We start from the raw sequence: 19484 nt of genomic DNA, 5'->3' as shown, positions 1-19484 counted from the left end.
CAGTCAATTAAGTCACACTTAAAGATCACCTTGTGTCAGAAAGGTGACCCAATTTCTTTTCACATCATGCAAACACAGTCACTTACACTGTGTACGAGTTGGATTAATATTAATTTTATGTAATTATAAATTATATGTGTGTAGGGATTTTAAAAATGATATTTTGGCTTCAACTCAATTCTGATGTCCTTTGTTCGAGAGTATAGAAACTTTTGATAAGACAAAAGAAAACAAATAAAATCTTACTTGACCCTGGGGCTTCCAATTACAATCATAGCAAAGAACCATCAGCTCCTTTTCAGTTACACTGACAATGGCCAGGTGTTAATGGCACTTAAATTATTTTTCTGACAAAAAACCCGGGCCAGGAGTCAGTCTATACATGAAGTCTATACATGTATCACATGAGAGGGCAAAAAGAGGTACCGTTGACTGATTAGCTGACAGTTGGTAGAGTACCGGACTACCGTGCGGGAGGTCGTGGGTTCAAACCCCAGCCAGACCAACACTCAGGGTCTTTAAATAACTGAGGAGAAAGTGCTACCTTTGTAAAGACATCTGCAAATGGTTAAACTTTCTAGTCTTCTCGGATAAGGACGATAAACCATAGGTCCTGTCTCACAACACAATTAACACAATATTCCTGATAATAATCTTTGGGACATTAAAGAACCCTTGGCACTGTTCGAAAAGAGTAGGGCGTGGAGTTCCTGGTGTCATGGCCTATCTGATTGGAGCTGTTGTTTATTGACCCTGAAAAGCCCCAAGGGGGAGTGGTCAATTACATATACATAAACACATACACAATCCATGTACTTTGTTCGTTTGTTGAGTCCTTACAGACTTGTTCCTTTATTTGCAAGATACTCAAATATTTTTAATCTTCAAGTAAAATACTGATTGCATATGTTATTGGAACTCTACCCTGTGAATTTCACTATGGAAATCAGGTGCCATACTTTTTATTGAAAATTCTGCTATATTACGCTTATGTTTGAAAACGTACTGCATCTTTCAATAACATACACTGTACAGACTCTAAACTTCAATCCCAACTGCTGTCAATCATAATTATGGTGACAACTGGTTGACCGCAAAAATACAGACTGACAAAGTCACGGATCGAAATCCGCTAATCATGGTGCATCGAACATGATCGTTCGACAAAGTTGAGCCAAACGTTTTTGTTCTTTTAGTGGACTCCACCACAGTGATTGACAGCAGTGAAAATGTAACGTTTGATTGAATCATGAACTTCAGGGTCTGCATGTAATATTGAAAGGTGCAGTAATGGCTAGGACAAAAAATCGCCCCTCTCAAAAACTGCAGGTTCATCAATAACAACTATAGCATTGAGAACAAAATTATTTACTGTAATCTTACCTTGATACATTCACTGTCAATGCAGAGGTAGTATTTGTCAACCCGTTCCCATTAGTTCCGTTAGTTCCTGTTAAATCAATACAAACCAACTTGCTGTATGCAGAACTTTGATTTCCAGTTACATTGGAAAAGGTACACAAGTCAGCTGAAATCTTCTGTATTACTATGTCCGCTGAAGCAACATCAATGCCAATAGTGACATTCAATGCAGGGGCTGTAGAAATGTTAGGATTCGTGACTTCAAACATCAGTGCAACATTATCATACCCCTCATGGCAGCATCTGGAACCTTCAATCAGAAACTGGCGCTCAAGTAATGGCTGGCCAAGTTTTAAAGTTAACACAGCTGTCTCACTAACCACAATGCCGCTCAATGAATGATACATAAGAACACAGGTGACATTCCCTTCTACCTCAGGAACATACACTCCTTGCGATGAGTCCACCATTCCTGTGACTTCCACAGTTATCAACCCATTTAAGGAGTCATTTGCCTGGTTAACAGTCTGTCCAAATAAAAACTTTGCAACATTCGAAGAATGTGGAAACCGGTGCAAGTTCAATGGGCTGATGCTTAACTGTGGTGGTGACCCAATGCCAAGACTTTGTGATACAATCCCTTGAGACAAGTTCTTTACTGATCCACTATTGACAAGAAATTTCATAGGTGTGGAATTTCCAAAAGTAGGAAGCGTTATCGCAAGTGTAAGATCTGCAGTTATCCTTGGAAGTTTGAAGCTTGCAGACAGTGTTACCTGTTCCTCTGATGTCAGGGTGATATTTGGTGTCTCAGGAATTGATGTACTTGTCAGTCCAAGCTGAAGATTTCCAGGAATTGGAGTTTGGTATGATGCAACATCAAAAAGCCTTGTTTCATTTGCAACAGTTGCATTTGCTGTGATGTTTAATAAACTTCCAGCCTTGGCCGAATGCAGTAATCTTAGCCGCACACCAAGTGCTGCTGTCCAGCTAAGATTTTGTGAAAAGATGTCAAATCTTAAAACAGTAAAGCCTGGAATGTTACTTCCAACAACCACTGAGTTTATCTCCAGAGATGGAGTGATTGAACAATTTGAAAAATCTGTGACGATGTTCCCAGTATGGTTTGTTGCATTTTCTGGATATAAAATTTCAAACACAACTGGCAAAGTTATAATAAACTTTAGAAATACAGTTGTTTTGTTCAGCTCTTGACAGGCAGTTGAATTCTCAAGCAATGCATCTCTTGTTCCATTAAAATCCAAGTGAAATGTCAAATTTACCAAATCACTTCCTTGGATTAGGGTCTGAGGAGGAGGGAACACCTCCGAGGTTATTGAAAATCCATGACCAGCAAAAGCTAATGCCATTTTGATACAGAGTGACAACGTTGTGCAAACAATGCTATTTTACATGCTGGCATTAAAGATCATGATGAAGATCATACATGTTTATAAATTACCACAACTTTATACAAACAAGATAACAAAAGAAGCAAGTGATAATTTAAGTCTTTCGCCGACACGTTAATCCCTGTCGTACCAAAGATGAAGATTGTGAGGCAGAGATGAATAATAAACTTAACTTATATATAACCTGCAAAGTAAGAAGATAAAAAAAGGTGTGATGGAATGATAAATTAAAGTTCTTAATCAGCTTACATTTACTAAGAGTGCGAGGCAAGTGTTCCCTATTCCGGAGTGGAAAAAATTATCAAGGTACATCGCAAGCGATTTAAATCAAAGGCAACATCGCTAATTTTCAACAGCTACTGAAGAAACTTTGTAAACTGGCGGCCGAATTTCCGAATCGTACTGAATGAAGGACATCATCAGCTTCCAAAGGAATCAGGAAATACTTCTGCATTTTCAGAGAATCATATTAAACTGTCGAACATTTAAAACGTCATTTGATTGCAAAAATAAGAAGCTTAATAAACCTTTGAAAGGATCTTTGCAATTATCGTAATCAACGATAAAGATAATATAATATAAAAATCTAGCTTACCCCAGTAAATTGTAATTTTTCGCCTAGGCAATTGCCTCGAAATGATTTATACAGACGTACAAAATTACAGACCTGACAATGCCAGTGTAACGTCACTTTCTTTATCCGTGAAGTGAGCGTCAGTACAAACAAATGCTTGACGTTCGGAGCTCAATATATTTGCATGAAAAACAAAAGCTTCATGCTCCTTGATATTAGCGCGCGAATACGCCATTTTTCTTTTTACTCTGTTGTCATGGTTACACCAAATAGACCAAAACAGCCGCTGGACAGCGTTTTGTTTTATCAATTGCGTAGTTTTCCTCTTCTTTGTTTTTCTTTTCTTTCTTTCTTTTTTTTTTTCTTAAAGAGAAGACGAGAAATCCACTGGAAGGTTTCAGTGTTTTGTGGGAAAAGTTGTTTTCCTTTTTCCTTTATGTATTTATTATAGGTATGCGCAAGAGACTCTTGGTATGCGTTATTGCTCTAATCAGGAGGCCATATGCATGGCCTAATCTGGTCTAATGCGTGGTCTAATCTGTATATTTTTCTATAGTGTGTAAATTGCAAAAGATGGGTGTTAGCAAACAAAACCAATTAAATCAGTTTCCAACCGCACTTGATACCGCAGTGATCGTTCGCGAATTGTATCCATGGACATCAGTTCGTTTGGAAAAACACTCCGTCCTCTCACAATTTCACGCTCATTGTTTAAGGCAGCAACGCAAAATAAACTTATATTTTGCCAACAAAATTATCTCAATGACCTGTTTCGAATTCGATGCGATACTGTAACATTCTAGAGACTGAAACTCTCTGCAGAGCTAGTTTTTAAAGCACATGACAGTTACTCATGATAAAAACTCAAATCACACCGACTGAAATTTAAGTTGAGTTTTGATTGTGTGTCCCATTGCTTGTTACATTTCTGGTTATTACAAGGTAGTGATTTTTACTTTGAAGATTTAAATATATCGCTCCGTGGTTATAAAACTTCCTTCTCTCCGCAATTTTACTTTCATTAAGGCAGAAAAGCAGTAAACCGTGTATTAAGAAACAACCTTAATTTCGATTGTGAAATAATTTAAATTAGCCAGCGATATGTTATTTTTACACACGGCGTCCCTGAAAAGCAGGTGTTTTCTTTTCATCTTTATTATTTTAGTTTTTATCTTAGATTCTAGTTTAGTTAGGTAGTTAGTTTTCTATGCTTGAATACCTGAAGGAAATACCGCGTATAAATAAAGTTGCCACCACCACCACCAAATATTTTGACATTTTTGCAAATATTCGGTAGTACATCTCTCCTCAGAGGTTTCAACAGCATATTACAATTTTTAAGTTTGTTACAAGTTTTACTACTGACAAGAGAGGATGAAGCCGGTGTATCCTCTCTTGCTACTGATAAAATCATATCATAATGAGACTTAAAGGTTGTGAAGGACACCTGAGTTAGCAGTCGCTAGAAAGGGAAAGAGAAGATAATATTTTAAGGAAAACTACGACAAAACTTTTGAGTCTATAAAACAGGTTTCGACAGAAACTTCTGTCATCCTCAGTAAGTTAATTAAAGTACAAAGCGGTAGAAGTTGAATTTATAATAATTAGACAAAAATGTTAATTATGGTAACGGTAATAACAAAATGAACGTGAAACGTGACAATGTGAGAGTTATAAGGATAATTTAAGATTTACATGGTGTAACTGCTGGTTCAAGGAGGGTTGTCAGGCCCGTAGCGGAGGGAGGGACAGGGGGGGACTTGAGACCCCCCCCCCCCCCAAAAAAAAAAAAAATTTGGAAGTTAAAAAGCAATGTGCCCAAAAACATATAATTAAAACCAATTAATGTTGAATTCTGACGCTGCAAGTGCCTTTTCACAACCTATAATAGTCAGTTTCCTTCGCTAACAGGCACTCCTATCTTGTGAATCGGAAATAACAATCAAAATGGATTGAAATCAACCAATCTGAAGCCGTGAAAGCTGTCGAAATAAACTACTTGTTTTCTAAGACATCCGCTCATTTTGAGCAATACAAATGTCCTTAGTTTATAACAATTTAGTGTTCCCCCTTGTCACACAAAAAAGCCACACAAATATGTCCTCAAGACCAGAGAGAAAAATTCTCCTGCAGTCGGATTCTTACTGCCCGATTCCAAATTTAAAAAGAGAAAGAACAATTTGTCGTCGTTTGTCTACGTCCTCCTTCAAACGTGAAATTAAGAAACTTCACGTAGTAGTCCACGTTAAAGAAAAGGCAAAAACATGCACCTAAGAGTGTGATCCAGGTGCAAAGTTGTTGTTTTACTTACTAAATCTACGGGTTTTTTTATGTTCTCGTTGCATCTTAAACTCCCAAATCATTCTTTTTTTGAGTGACAAGGGGGGGGGGGGGTAGTTTTGTTTAACCTTTTTACTAAGCCCCCTCAGTTGTTTTATCCTTGCTACGGGCCTGGTTGTTCTTTTGTTTTCATCTTTTAGATCAGGCCTCTACCACTTTCTAACTTAAGATAAAAGAGGCTATTCATATTCAAAAAGAACAACCCTCCTTGAACCAGTAATTACACCATGTAAATCTTAAATTATCCTTATAACTCTCAAACTGTCACGTTTCACGTTCATTTTGTTATTACCGTTACCATAATTAACATTTTTGTCTAATTACTATAAATTCAACTTCTACCGCTTTGTACTTTAACTAACTAAGGATGACAGAAGGTTCTGTCGAAACGTGTTTTAAAGACTCAAACTTTTTTCTCGTTTTCCTTAAAATATTAACTTGTCTGCTACTATCAAGACCCTTTGGAAAGAGAAGACTGATGAGAATCAGAAGCGCGCGGCCTGGATCCCATCTTCCCTTTCTTAGCCCAATTCCCCTTTCCCCCCTCCCCTCCCCCCACCTTTCTAGCGCGCGCCTGTCATGCAGGCTATTGTATAGGTTAAAACAGATGTCTCCGTGATTTTGTACACTGACGGGGAGACCAGCAAATAAACTTACTGTAAACACTGATAAAAGTTGTGAAAAAGTGATCGCAAATGGCACTTAAATAATGCACTTGCGCATTACCTCCGCTTTGTCATGTTTACTTCTTTGATGTGCTTTTAGTCTGTAAGGCTAGACTGTACAACAGGTTCTATGCTCTGCATCGGTCTAAGGTCTGGAGCGAGCAAGGAATTGGAAAGAGTGGTTTGCCACAGTCGTATTTCGCGAATTGGCGCTTTCGTTTTCTTCCCGGTGTGAATTTCAAGAGTGAAAACGACTGCTTTCTAGTCTACTGTAAGGCATAAATAATTCATAATTTATGGTTTTGATAAGCGTTCTTGAACACTTCAACAGAAACCTTTCAGGGCCACCGAGATGTCGTTTTCTAGTATCCCTTTAACTGCACATGTATGATCTGTTAAAATTGTTAAATGAATGTTGTTGAAGTCGGTGGAAAATTTTAATTTTGCAACCTTATTCCCTGAGTTGTTGTTCCCTTTTGCGAAAATCCCGGCTTACTGCCAGGAACTTGAGGGTTTTTTTGTCATGAAAACCAAAAGGTATCATTATACTGACATCCGAAGGATCGAGGTGAAATAACAAGAACTTTGACAAAGTAGGAAGTCTATATTCTTGTTTTTAAACTGGATACGTTCCACCCGTCTTTACCTTGATCGTTGTATATAATTTTTATAATTAAGGCGGCTAGTACGTTGCCACTGTTGTGGATTCGATGTTATTTTAATCGATAAAATAAGGAAAATACTAACAAGAGCAAAAATTAGTAACTATGAATTAGTCCATCGCTGTAAACCCCTCGTTACCATGCTTGCATTATACTCACTTCTCTGCAGAGAGAACGAATCCCCCAGTGGTACCTCCCTTGCCATGAAAACTGATGTTCTCGTTGATCGATCGGAGGACATGGGGCAGGTGGGCGTGGTACCATACCAGGCATAAGTGGCACAGGATGGAGTGACATGTTCTTTATTAAGATTTGTTTCGGGTTAGGGTTGGGGGATTGCGTACTGATAATGACTGGATCAAGAGCCTTGAATCGCCTTGGAGAAGGATACTTATGTTCCAAACCAAGGCAGGTGGTCCAGGAGTTTGTTAGTCAGGTCACAGTCGTGAAAAGGATAGAAATCCTGAGAAAAACCATGGTCAGCTCCAGCTTGGAGATTGGGCTTGGCGCTAACTGACTTTCATACAAACTAGCTTATAATAGAATGGAAGACGTTCACAACACAAATCATCATCGGAGAAGGTACGAGGTCCTAGAGTAGCAGAATGAGGTATCTGGGTGAAAGCCTCTGGAAACCCAAGGGCCGACAACTTCGATTGTAATATTTAAAACCATTCTGATTGACAAGATATCGTGAAGCTGTCCTTAAGTTAAAATGAACGCTAAGCATTTTGTAATTGAGAGGTTTTGTTGTTTCCACACAATAATTTTGAGGACATCTTATATTCCAAGAGCACAGCTTCCTGAATCTGACGCCATGTTAGGAAACTGGAAAGTTTGAAATTGGACTGAAAAGCAGCTCAAATATCAACAGAGATTTAACGATACAAAGTAGATAAGGCCAGAGGGAAAACGAACAGCTGGGACCATTTCACAAGTGCATGCAAAACAACGAGTTCTCCGCGATCAATGTTGTTTACACAAACTTTCTTAACACTGTTTACTGAACTCATTTTTGTATGCGTTTGTGAAACGAAGGGCACAGCTGAATTGTAAATCTGTTGAGCCTTTGCACTTGTGCAATTTTGTACGCGTGTAAGCCTAACGTTTGATTGCAAGAATTTGATAAAATAATCCCCTTCAGTGAAATTCACAAATATTGCCCAAGTCATGATATAAGTGCAGCCACAACAATTGACAGCTATATATTTGAAGATTTCACTTGCGTGCAGACGTCTTTGCAAGAGATTACACGATAGGAGACGTCTACACGCAGGTTATTTTCCCTGATTGTTCTCATATCTTACAGATGTAAACAGTATATTACAGTTCTTGTTGCCGGAAGCCTCCAATTGAAGCTCGGAAGTTTCGACACTCAGGAATACGAAACTTGTCATGTCGATGAATTTTTTTTTAATGGGAGCTAAATAAATATAATACAAAAACAAAGAGGTACACTGAAGCAAATTTTCAAGTCGAGGTCAAAGATCCCTTTTTATCAAAATTGTTAGTTTATCTAATCAAACCAGTTTTTCATATAGCTTCTCTAGTTCTTGTTCACTTAGAGAGAATATATGAAAATGCTTTTTAAAAGTCAAGAAGCTTTCAAGTGACTACTTGAAACTAATTTGCCGGCACCGTTGTGGCTTATCAGTCGAACTAATGCCGTAAAAACTATATACATCGGCAGAGATAGTTTTCTTGAATTGGAAAGCCTCAAAATTCAGGTGTGGCGCTGTACCTGTACGTAACCCAACTCAGAGGCTTGTGACAAGAGCTTGTAACTATGTTTATTAACATTGTTTTGTTGCATGTTCTTTGAAAACAAAGGCCAGCTTGTAACTAAAAGTGCAAACGTTTTATTGAACTGACCTCAAGACGATCAATTCAAAACAAAATGGAGGCAAAATAGTGGTCGTACGGAGTCGTGAAAACTAACATTCATAGCTGACATCATAAAATCTGCTTTTTCTTTCTAATTCGATTTGTTGACTTTTGCTGTTTAAGATTATTATTGACGGCACCGTATAACCTGGTTTAAGGTGACAGATATGATTTCACAGTTGAATTTCGATGTCATCATATACTCAGTAGATACTGATAAATTGTGGTTGACGCATGTCATAACATTTGGCGCCAAAAGAAAACCGCGCGTGGTTGTCTGTTCGATCTTTCTTCCCGCCAAAAGATCCCATACGCTGAAACAGATGTCTTCGCGGGAAGATGTTTACTCACAGGCGGTTAGTGTTTTAAATTAATTTACTTTCTTTATTTGTAAATGTGTTTCTTGCCGTCTTTTAATGTCCTTCCAAGTAGCATTGTCAAACACGTCGCACCTAGTTCATAATTTTGCCCTCTAAAATTTATTTACGTTGAAGTCTTGAAGTTAACGGATTAACATTTAGTAGGCAAAAACTCAAATATTAGTGAAATATCAGCGCAGCTTGAAAATGGCTCCCAAAAAGTGAAAATTGTCTTTGCTACCCCCACAGAACAATAGTTCATACATTTCCCTATATTCAGAACAGCGACATTTCCGCGAATTTCTGTCTATAAATTGAAATCAACAGAAGGCGCTCAAAATAGCACAGCCGTAAATCACCAGGGAGATTTTCGATTTGTTGGGCTTTCACCTGCGTCGTCATAATAATAATAATGCCATTTTGAAAGTTAAAAACATTTCAGAAGGAAACGTTCAGAAACGAATGGGCGTCTGTCGTGTGATAAAAAAGAGAAATGAAAACATCATTATTTTTGTTGAATCAGTTAAATTCTCATGCCGAAAAAACAATCCATTAACTCTGAATCCAAATTAAAATAATCACGTGCACGTCTTTGACCAATTGCGCCTTGCGCAGTTGAAACGCTATTGCGGTCGATGTTGTCAAAACATGACGTTCTTTCATTCCGTTGATCAATAGCACCTTCATTCAAAAGTCGAAATGGCTGCTCAACTCCACCTTTTCATTAAAGCGTTAATATTTCTGTTCACCTTTTTCAAAGGTAAGTACAATACTCGTTCGATAATTTGTTTGTTGCCGAAGCACGAGCCTCCTTTCAGCTAACATGTTTACAATCTTTGTTCTAATTTCACTCAGTTTCTGTGGCAAACGAATTTGCTGTGAATTTTACCACAACACCGAGGGATGCTGAGTATTTCGTCGGCAGCGAAGCAATACTCCAATGGGAGTATTCTAGCCGTCCTTCTAATGCTGTGCGAAGGGTGAAATTCGGAATAGTTGCTTTGCCAGAAGACAGCGCCAGTGCAAGTGAAGATGTCGCAATTTTTGTGAAAGATAAAAAATCGGGTGATGTACAACGCAACACCAAATACCGAACAGACGTTATAGCTTCGTTGAATGGGCGAACAAGTGTGCTTAAAAACGAAACAGCTAGTTTCAAAATAGCAAACCTGACAATGAACGACACAGGGAAGTATTTTTGCCGTTTGGAACCAGTCAGTATTACCACGAGAGATAAAACTCACTATGTTCACGTGAAAGTAGTTGGTAAGTCAAAGTTTAAGAATAATTTTAAATCCATCCCTGACTCAACTGCCATTTTAGAGAACACATACTGTGTCGATAGCGTCTGGCGTTCTTTTTTTTTTTTTAATGTTAATTTTAATTCTTATTTACGTTTAGTCTCTCCTGCATCTTAAAATTTGCCTGTTTGACTTGTTTGTTTGTATTTATCAGTTGTATAATTTGCGCCAGTTTTTCACCTTGGACAAATACGATCACACCGGAGATAAGCGTACCATCATATTAAATAGGAAGATGTCTGCAAGTTTGCACATATGAATGAAATTCTAGTTAGTGAATTCTAAGAAATATTTCTGTCATCTTTCGATTATTACCGTACCTTTGTTTTAAAACTAGCCGTGTTATGCCTAGTTGCTTTGGTGAAAGTATGCGAAAGTGATAAGTAATTTGATTTGTATAGGAAGTCAAGGCGAAAAACCCATGTTTTCAAAATATCGTTAAAGAGCAAGAGTAAAATACACTTTTAGAGGTTCGAACCATTTTCTAAGGACAATTTTAAAAACCTATCTTTTATATAAATCAAAACCCTGAGGCGTTTTATTCAACTTTGTTACATTAAATATTAACAGAACTGCGTGTGAATCTCTATTGAATATTCAAGACACGCGGTTATATTTACGAATGCGGCGGCACACCAAGCACGAGGCGTACAATGTATTTACGATTCCTGTTTCCAGCTTCCACATAGTCAAAGCGTTTTAATTTAAACTGTATTATTTTTTATAACATTGCTTCTTTTTTCTGAAAAACGCCAAGCTGCGATTTGGCTGCGATCAAAATTCACTCGCTCCGAATGTTGCTGTTTGTCGATATTGTGGCTTGTTAGTTGGTGGAGAAATCTTTTAAACATACTTAAACCGAAAAAGAAAATGTGTTTGATTATTTGTTTTATGGTTGTCGGTTTTCTCCGACAAAAGGAAATTTCATCAGCAATATTGCAAAAAATTGTATACGAAAAGGAGAAAATTAAGGTCAAAATCCAAACGTCAGTAATCATTTTTTTCATGTCGATCAGTGTGGTCCCCTCGATAGATTGATTTTGTTTCGTTTAAAAATAGAAATATAAAAAAAAATCAAACAGACTGGAATATAGAAAGGAAAGCCGGCTCTATGGATTAGCCAGGAATCCAGAGTTTCACTATGAAGATAACAATCATACCCCAAGTGAGGGAAACATATGGTGTCTTCTGTTTCAAATTAATTACAAGTTTTCATGATCAGTTTATATGATAATCAACCGATCTCCCGAAAGCATTGATTTCACACTTTTGTTTGAAAAAAGGCAAGAATTAATGTCGCCATGCTTCAAAATTTGTGGCTCAGTCCAAACTGATTGACTGGCACGGTTTGGGTTCAAGTAACTTTGGCGTTCAATGTTGCGTGATACAGAGTTAAGTGAATTGAGTCTATGAAAATGGAAACAAGTCTAAAAGCAGTATATTCAAAATGAAAACATTTCAGTGGGCCTTACTTTGCGGCAGGTGTTTAGAACTAATCTGCATTAAAATAAATTCTAATTGTTATTCTCGATTAAGTACCTCTTTTCTGTTCCATCGACAAGATTGCACCAAAGCTCATTGGCAGTTTCACAGTTAGTCTGTCACGCGCGCAGTAGTCATGAAACAATACTATCCATGATTTTGCTTTCATTTTTCGTTCGGTTTAATGGCGAAATCAACCCGGCGATATATCATGACTTAAGTCTATTCACTAAGCAATTATTCTTCAAAATTCTGGAAAAGTCGTCGTTTTTTAGTGAAGAAGAGTGACAAAAATGTTTCAGAGCACGTACTAGTAATCCCAGGCCCCGCACAAACCCTCCGGCATAAATTTTTCAAAATGGAGTTTTCGTGAGGTCGAAGATTTTCGATCCACAGTAGCGTTTCCACATAAGTTTTGCAGTGCAGAAAAATTTGACAAAGGAAACTTCTGTCCTGGCATTCTCTCCACGCTAAACTCACGCTTTCGTTGTCCAAAAACGGCTTTTAAACCTATTACAAATAACGTCGACAGGACGTCAGCGTTTTCGAAAAAGTTTCATTTTCGTTGCCCTCACAACACCAAGGAAAAGGTGTGTCAAAAAGATACGTTTAAGGTGATGAAAACGCAGTGTTAGTGTGGATGGAAGGCCAGTGGTAAACGGAGAAAGGTTTTGTTTTCAAACGATTTCCAGCCTGAAGTTTGCTTTTTGGGTGATGCCTTGACCCATTTACACCGCGCGGCGAATTTCAGCCCAGGTTAGGCGGGAGGAGAGGGGCTGAGATTTCAGCCCAGATTCTTTTACTGAAATCCTCATAAAAAACGTTAGCAATTACATTAAAAAATTTTCAGCCCGGAGACCAAGTTTGACCAACCGGGCTGGAACTTTCAGCCTCCCCAAACAGGCTGAAAAACGTCATACATTCAAATTTCAGCCAGGGATGAAAAGGAGACTTGGCCAGGCGAAATCGTAGTGATAATCATGCTTAAAGGAAATGTCTTATCTTTAATTTATATCCTCCACATATAATCCTATAATTTCCATTACGCCTGGGATTAAACTTCATCATGTCATCTGCCAACGAAATGTAATCGGGCCCTTAGCAGAAACGTCGTTCACTGTAGAAATGCTTTGATATTGCCGAATTTTTGATTGTTTATTAGCTGCTGTTTCATTTTTGTCACCAGATCTAATGATAGATCATCAAAACTCCACACAAGAGGTTGAGTCGTGGAAAGGACATAAGGCCACCCTCAAGTGTGCTGTGCAGAAGCCGGCCTTTCTCGTTAACTCGATGGTTAGATTCTTTTGGGAGCAGGGCGGCCGTACGTCTCCAATTGGAAAGCAAGTCGATTGGAAAACATTAAGTCAAATGACGTTGGTTACTGAGACGGACGATGAGTTTGATCCAGTCACGTGTGTTGCTAAGACGAATTCCACAACACAGAGACTTGAAATTAAAATAAAACGACTCTGTAAGTATACTGTCATTTTCAATCTTCTCGTTTTATAGGATCAAATTCAAGTGAAATCATCTGTGTCAGTTCTCTCCAGGTATCTGAGGATTGTAGAGTTTTTTGACTTATGTTTGCTCACGAAAGGTCAGATGACGTACCTCAAACGCCTAACTGAACAGCACAGAAAATGCTCTACACCAATCGAAACGAATATTCAGTTTTATCAACGGAGCTGACGGTAGATTGGTCACTGTAAAGAGAGACAAAAGATGACGTTTCGAGCGCATCGATCGCGCTTTTGACAGATATACACAGAGTTCTCTGCATGGTAGAGCATTCTGCGTTGACTGTGGTAATCTTGTTACTGTTATCATTCCATAGATATTCCGTCCGAACCAGTTAACATCACACTTGAAGAGATACATAGCAATGACACTGAATGTAAAGTGTACAACAGACTTACCTGGAGCCCCCCTCTGGATACAGGTGAAACGCCAATCACAGGATACCTGATGGAATATAAACACCCTGCAATCAGTAGAATCACCAATAGGAGCATCATTCACAACACAGAGCACGTGATCTGTAAGCTGAGGGTCAACGGTCAACCTCGTGTCCTGAATGTTGACGTCAGAGGAATCAATAAAGTTGGTCATGGACTCAGATCAAATACCATTCAAGTTTCATTCTTCAGTGAGTTTGTGCTGGTAATTGAACCGAGATATCCAGATAGAGCTTTTCACATTTTCCGACATCATCTTGGCCTTTTGTAGGCTGGGGGGGGGGGGGGGAAGGGGAGAAAACAGGCGAAAACTGTTCAAATGTCGTTGGCGTCGTCCGGAAACTGCTCGAAAAGTTCTACTTGGAAGCTGTGGACGATTTCTGATTGGGAAACGGAGGAACTAATTGGAAGAGCTTACAGTTTTGCACATCCACAGATTGGCTGTAAAAAAGGATAAGGAGAACGTCACACGTGTGTGTGGTTTTTTCTTTTTTTTGCATGATCATCGGTGTGATAGTTACACTCATGGCTTGTTTAGCTCTGAGAAAAAAAAATACGGTAAGGTTTTTTTGCGTTTCGGGCGAAAGAAGACTAGCAGGAACCGTTAGTCAAAATACGTGAGCGCAATCTTATTCAAAGGTTCAATAAATTCACAATTTCACTAAAACTGAAGCTTTCTAAACAAAATTAAAATTAATGTTGATATGATGTGCAAAAGGGTTTGGCATGTAAATGTCTGCTTGTTTGTTTAGAGAAGTTAATGTTGACGCAAAACCTGAGCAAATGCGTGATTATCAGTCAGTGCTAAGAATCATCTCAAAGTACCTTACATGTCAATGATTTTCCTTTCTAACGTTTAGGCACCCCGTCAGCTCCTCTTAACCCAACGAGCAGTTTAGTTCCAAAAGAACAGCCTCCATTTGACGTGTGGCTGTATTGGAATCCGCCGGAGGAGGATGGTGGTATGCCGGTTCTACAGTATTCACTGGAATACAAAGTTCCCGGCCTGCCTTGGGAAGAAGCTGAAGTGGTGCAAATCAACAAGACGGATATGTTGTTCCTGAAATATGCAGACAGTTACATTTACGAAGTGCGTGTTAGCGCCAGGAACGTGTTTGGACTTGGGTCAGCAACGGAGGTTATGAGAGTTTATTTCGCAGGTATTTGAATCTTTGACCGTTCATTGATCCACACTGAATAACATTTGCTTTATGCTAATAGTCCTACAGCACAGCAGTTAAGATATCTGAACGGTGTACCAAACGCCATAGGTTCGACTCCTGCGGGGGACTTTATTGTATAGTCCACGCATAAGACAAACTCATTGCAGACTTTTACTTAGGAGCAAGTAGTATGGCCACCATTTTCGTGAAAACTTGCGGGGCAAAAAAATTTTGCGTAACAAGTTGCGATTGTTGGTTATTCATGCTCCAAAACGGTAGAAACTGCAGCTCCTTTCTCTAACGTTAAGGAGCTTTAGCAACGACGACGGCGACGGCGGCGAAAACGTCACTGTTAAAATGAATTCGCGTTGTTTCAAACGTCGCCCGATTATTCTAACTCGCTTTAAATGTTGAATGTAGATGAAATTTCCTGGAGTTGAATTCTTGGAGACCGCACCCAAGTTTCAGAAAGAGAAAGATCAATTCTTCGTCATGTGTTTAAGTCCTCCCATCAGGAAACGTCCCATCAGGAAATTTCACGTCCTAGTTGTGTAGTGACGGCAAATAAATGTTCCAAAAAGTGTAATGCACGTGCAGAGTTGTTGTTTTGGTTACAATACCTATTGCTTTTTTGACGTTCTCGTTGCCGTTGTCGTCACCGTTGCTTAAGTTCCCTGATACGATTTGCTGCGCGCGGACGGGAGGTGGTAATACGCGCAAAAAAATTGACAATTTGCAATGTAGCGTTTGCTGCGACAGTTGGTAAAATATTGTCCATGTTACTTAGTGTTCATACAGTAGACGACTGAATACTTCAGACCCATTTTGGTGACCCGTCGTGTTGTGTAAATATATCCTTAACTCTAAACAAATGATTGGTTTTCTCTAACTGTTACTGTTACTGGAAAATCGATCAAAAGTTAAAGCTAAAAGTTAAGTGTTGCCCTGTTAAAACAAGACTCGGTTGAAAATCGATTCTGATTTACCCAGTCTCTGGAGAATTCAAATTTTCATCAATAGATGTTTCACTGCTTAGATTCACCCGTAAATGAAGGCAAGAGTTAAGAAAAAAAAGTCACTTGTACGCAGCAGTCGATAGGTACGCATTGATTTGGTTTGCGCTCCCTGCAAGCTGCTGTGTACACAACTTTGCCGTCTGTGACGTATTTTTGATGCTTCAATGCTCGCGCTGAAAGAACGCGTAAAAAGAAAATGAATCTGATTCAGGTCCTGATTTTCTATTTTTTATTTATTTTGCTTGTTTATTTATATATTTATTTATTCATTTATTTTTTCGATTAGACCAGGAACCCAACCGTTTTTTTTTATCGAGAGTTTTCGTTTCTTTCGGTTTACGGACGCGGGGGTCTGGAAAGGGATTGAGCTGGCGAAGAGTTCCTGCGGTACGGCCCAATATCCATTCCTTGGAGGTTGTTCTTTGAAATTTGCGTCAGACAGCAACTAATCGAGACTCACTATAAATGGTGGGAAATTGTTTCATTTCAACTTAGAACCAGCAGTTTTAGCGTTATACAAAACGTGATTTGAGGTGAAAACATGCTCACAGAAAGAATTCATAAATCGTTCGAAATCTGTCGTCCTTTCGAGTTTACACTATCTCATTTCTCCGCCGCAAAGTTTTTGTCCTTAACTTGTCTTCTCTTTCAGAAAAACCGGGTCCACCCCAAAACTTGGTCAGAGCAGAAGTATTTTACGACAAACAAAAGACACCAAATCTGAAGGTGACCTGGAAACCGCCGAAATATGATGGTGGCGCGGCAATCAGCCATTACATCGTCGAATACAAGACTGTGAAAACGGAATGGGGCACTGCAAACAACGCATCTGTTAATGTGACAGAGTTTGTGTTCCAGGTGGGCAAGTCTCAAATCTATACCGTTCGAGTGCGAGCTGTCAACAGACTGGGCGCAGGAGAACCTGCGGATGTTATCAACGTTAAACTAACTGGTTAGTTTATTTGAAACTTTTCTTAGCTTTTGCTATGGAAAATAACTCATAAGACTGTTGTAAGCATGCTATGCATACATGACTTATAAATGACGCCGAATATGGGATTCAAACCTGGCAATGTGCACACTCAGTGGTCAGGGGAGAGTGCCGTCATCACAGACTGAACCAATTCTAAGGAAACCCTGTATCAACCTCCTCCCCTCCCCTCCCCTCCCCTCCCCTCCCCCCCCCCCCCCCCGCAAAGTGACCCTGTGGCTAACCTTTGTTTAATTCCCTTTTTAGAAGAAGACATGAAAACTCTTGCAAGATCGAACAAATCAAGTTCAGTCACGACACAGTCTGGAGTCTGTGGAGCCTTTCTGCTTCTGCTGGCAGCTTTCCACTTCTTAGTTTAACATGTTCACAACATGGTGTTCATTCGTATTCAGCGAAAATAATCTGTTCAAAAAGAACCACATCGCCAATATGCTTCGTTTTACTTGCGCCGGGGAAACATACCAGTGACAATTTTTGCGGCTGGATCCAAGAAAATCGACTGAATTGATGACGTCATGATCATAAAGTTAACAGCTATGGCACCGTAACTTACGTAGCATGAATGTTGGCTTGCGCGATTTTCACGGGGTGGAATATAGTTTGCTGTTCTCTCAGTCATATGCTAGGCTCTCAGCATCGTTCACGGCCGTGATCATCATGAAATTTTGAAACAAGTTAGACTGAAAACATTCTTACGTGTACGACATTTTGCATGTTGTCTTGTTTGCACGCCGGAACTGTAAATGCGTTATGGGTAATGCGCGAGGGTGTTGCATGAAACATTTATAAACATAACTTGTTCCATCTAAATTGTAAACGCTCGCAAAACAATGCAATTGCAATCCAACAGATTGCTGCGATGGAAAGTTCCAAACCGACCATTTCGAGGTAAAATCCGCCGTTTTAAATCAGAACAAAAGGGAGAGTATTTAAAAGGGAAAATACCGAAATTGAAGTCAAATTCAGAGTTTCCATAAAATTTGAAGTAAATGTAATTGTAAGATAAAGATTAATATCATAGGAAAAAATGACGGTTGCGGCTGGGCTGGAAGGGATACAATGGCCCATTTATTTATTTATTTGTTTATATTATTTTTAGTCATGCTCCACTTCTTCGCAAAACCTTGTGAAAGTGCGCGGGAAAAGTTGAGCAATGTTTGAATAATTAAAAACGCAATTGTACACTTTCTAGCCTAGTTGTATCCTTCAAGCCTACAATTCATGTTTTTGTGTAGCTATATTTGCCCAGTTTCATAACAGTGGGTACTTTTTCTCAAAAAAGGTCAGATATAACTTGTATGGATTATTATCAACCGTTTCAGTAACTAAAAGATGCCCGGATAGAATGTGTCCTTTTTTGTGGCTTTAAACCGGTTTTAGTGGTAGTCAGCCTTTCAGCGTATTGATGTTTAAACAGCCAGTTTTTCATGAGACAACAGACATGTCTGCATAATCACCAAGCCCTAGAACTGCCTTTGTTACCTGTTGCGTTGAGTTCAAAGTCTAGTTGTCTTGTGTAACACGCATCATTGCCGTGTTTTTACAAAATATTTATTTGCCCAATTAGTTGACATTGTTGTGTATTCACTCAGTTTGACAGATAGACTGATCAAATGCCTTCATGCATCATTAAACTAAGCTAAAATTCCCGCGATTAATTTTTAAGAAAATCATTTTTTATCAGTAGATAAGCCGCAATTCTGGCTTTTTGAATTCTTTGTAGTTGTTGTTATTAAATCTGTTCATGTTTGGTAAAATAAACGGTAAACAAACCAACTTTGTCCTTTGAGTTTAAATCAGTAATGATTGGAAATGTTTCGCCAGCAGATCGCCCCTCCAAGTTCAAACATTAATCCCTTTTTGTTTTTCGTTTTTCTTTTATCTGTAATTTTTACGACATGCATTGCATGAATTCCAAATAGAACGAGGACTAACATTTGATTTTCCAACCGGATTTTCCTTGTAAATGGTAAACAGCCCAGAGAACCCAGGTCTTGCACTCCCGGCAAACAAACGTTAAACGTCCTGGTTGGATAACAAATTATTTTAGGATTTTTGCCCCAGTTAGAAGAGCCGTGACGGACGCGGTTTGTAGCATAATAGACAACATTACAGGAAAGTACTGCTTAGTAGCTTTCGTTAATGAGTACATTTTAAGAATTTAATCCACAGACTCGAGAGACTCCTTACACTGACCTTAAACAGTTATAAAAATGAGTACTGTATAAGAAAGCAATACAGCACGGCTAAAAACGTTTTAGTTTAATAGTCCCAGTTGAAGGTTTATGCCCAATTTTTTAAAGTGGAACAACGTC

General features: G+C 38.8%; 2 protein-coding genes and 1 long non-coding RNA gene across 5 annotated transcripts in view; 1 reads left to right on the top strand and 2 right to left on the bottom strand.

Moving 5' to 3' along the window:
• The window catches only part of LOC146464894 (uncharacterized), a 31059-nt gene extending 27456 nt beyond the window's left edge, over nucleotides 1-3603 (bottom strand). The window contains exons 1-2 of one of the 3 annotated variants that reach the window (XM_085129215.1): nucleotides 3370-3603; nucleotides 1384-2958 (exon numbers count right to left, since the gene is read on the bottom strand). In XM_085129215.1, coding sequence (XP_084985341.1) covers nucleotides 1384-2732 — 1349 coding nt within the window. In that variant the 5' untranslated portion in view covers nucleotides 2733-2958; nucleotides 3370-3603. The remainder of the gene's footprint in view (nucleotides 1-1383; nucleotides 2959-3369) is intronic. The other 2 variants (XM_085129216.1, XM_085129214.1) reach the window with 2 other exon arrangements.
• Nucleotides 3604-9177: 5574 nt separating this feature from the next.
• LOC146464892 (twitchin-like) lies at nucleotides 9178-18945 on the top strand. Its single transcript, XM_085129369.1, has 7 exons — nucleotides 9178-10018; nucleotides 10114-10524; nucleotides 13228-13515; nucleotides 13879-14190; nucleotides 14860-15159; nucleotides 16831-17130; nucleotides 17416-18945. The coding sequence occupies exons 1-7, from the start codon at nucleotides 9958-9960 to the stop codon at nucleotides 17526-17528; spliced, it is 1785 nt and encodes a 594-aa protein (XP_084985495.1). The 5' UTR covers nucleotides 9178-9957; the 3' UTR covers nucleotides 17529-18945.
• LOC146464893 (uncharacterized) lies at nucleotides 11101-16308 on the bottom strand. The gene is made up of 3 exons (XR_014868419.1): nucleotides 16242-16308; nucleotides 13961-14006; nucleotides 11101-12551 (listed from the first exon to the last, which is right to left on the bottom strand). It is a non-coding gene; the product is annotated as an uncharacterized LOC146464893 (long non-coding RNA).
• Nucleotides 18946-19484: the final 539 nt, after the last annotated feature.

Source organism: Pavona decussata, unplaced genomic scaffold, assembly GCF_977016875.1.
Source record: "Pavona decussata unplaced genomic scaffold, jaPavDecu1.1 SCAFFOLD_161, whole genome shotgun sequence".
Classification (NCBI taxonomy): Eukaryota; Metazoa; Cnidaria; class Anthozoa; order Scleractinia; family Agariciidae; genus Pavona; species Pavona decussata.
Note: the sequence above shows the minus strand (reverse complement) of the source record. Positions and strands in the feature narration are given on the sequence as shown.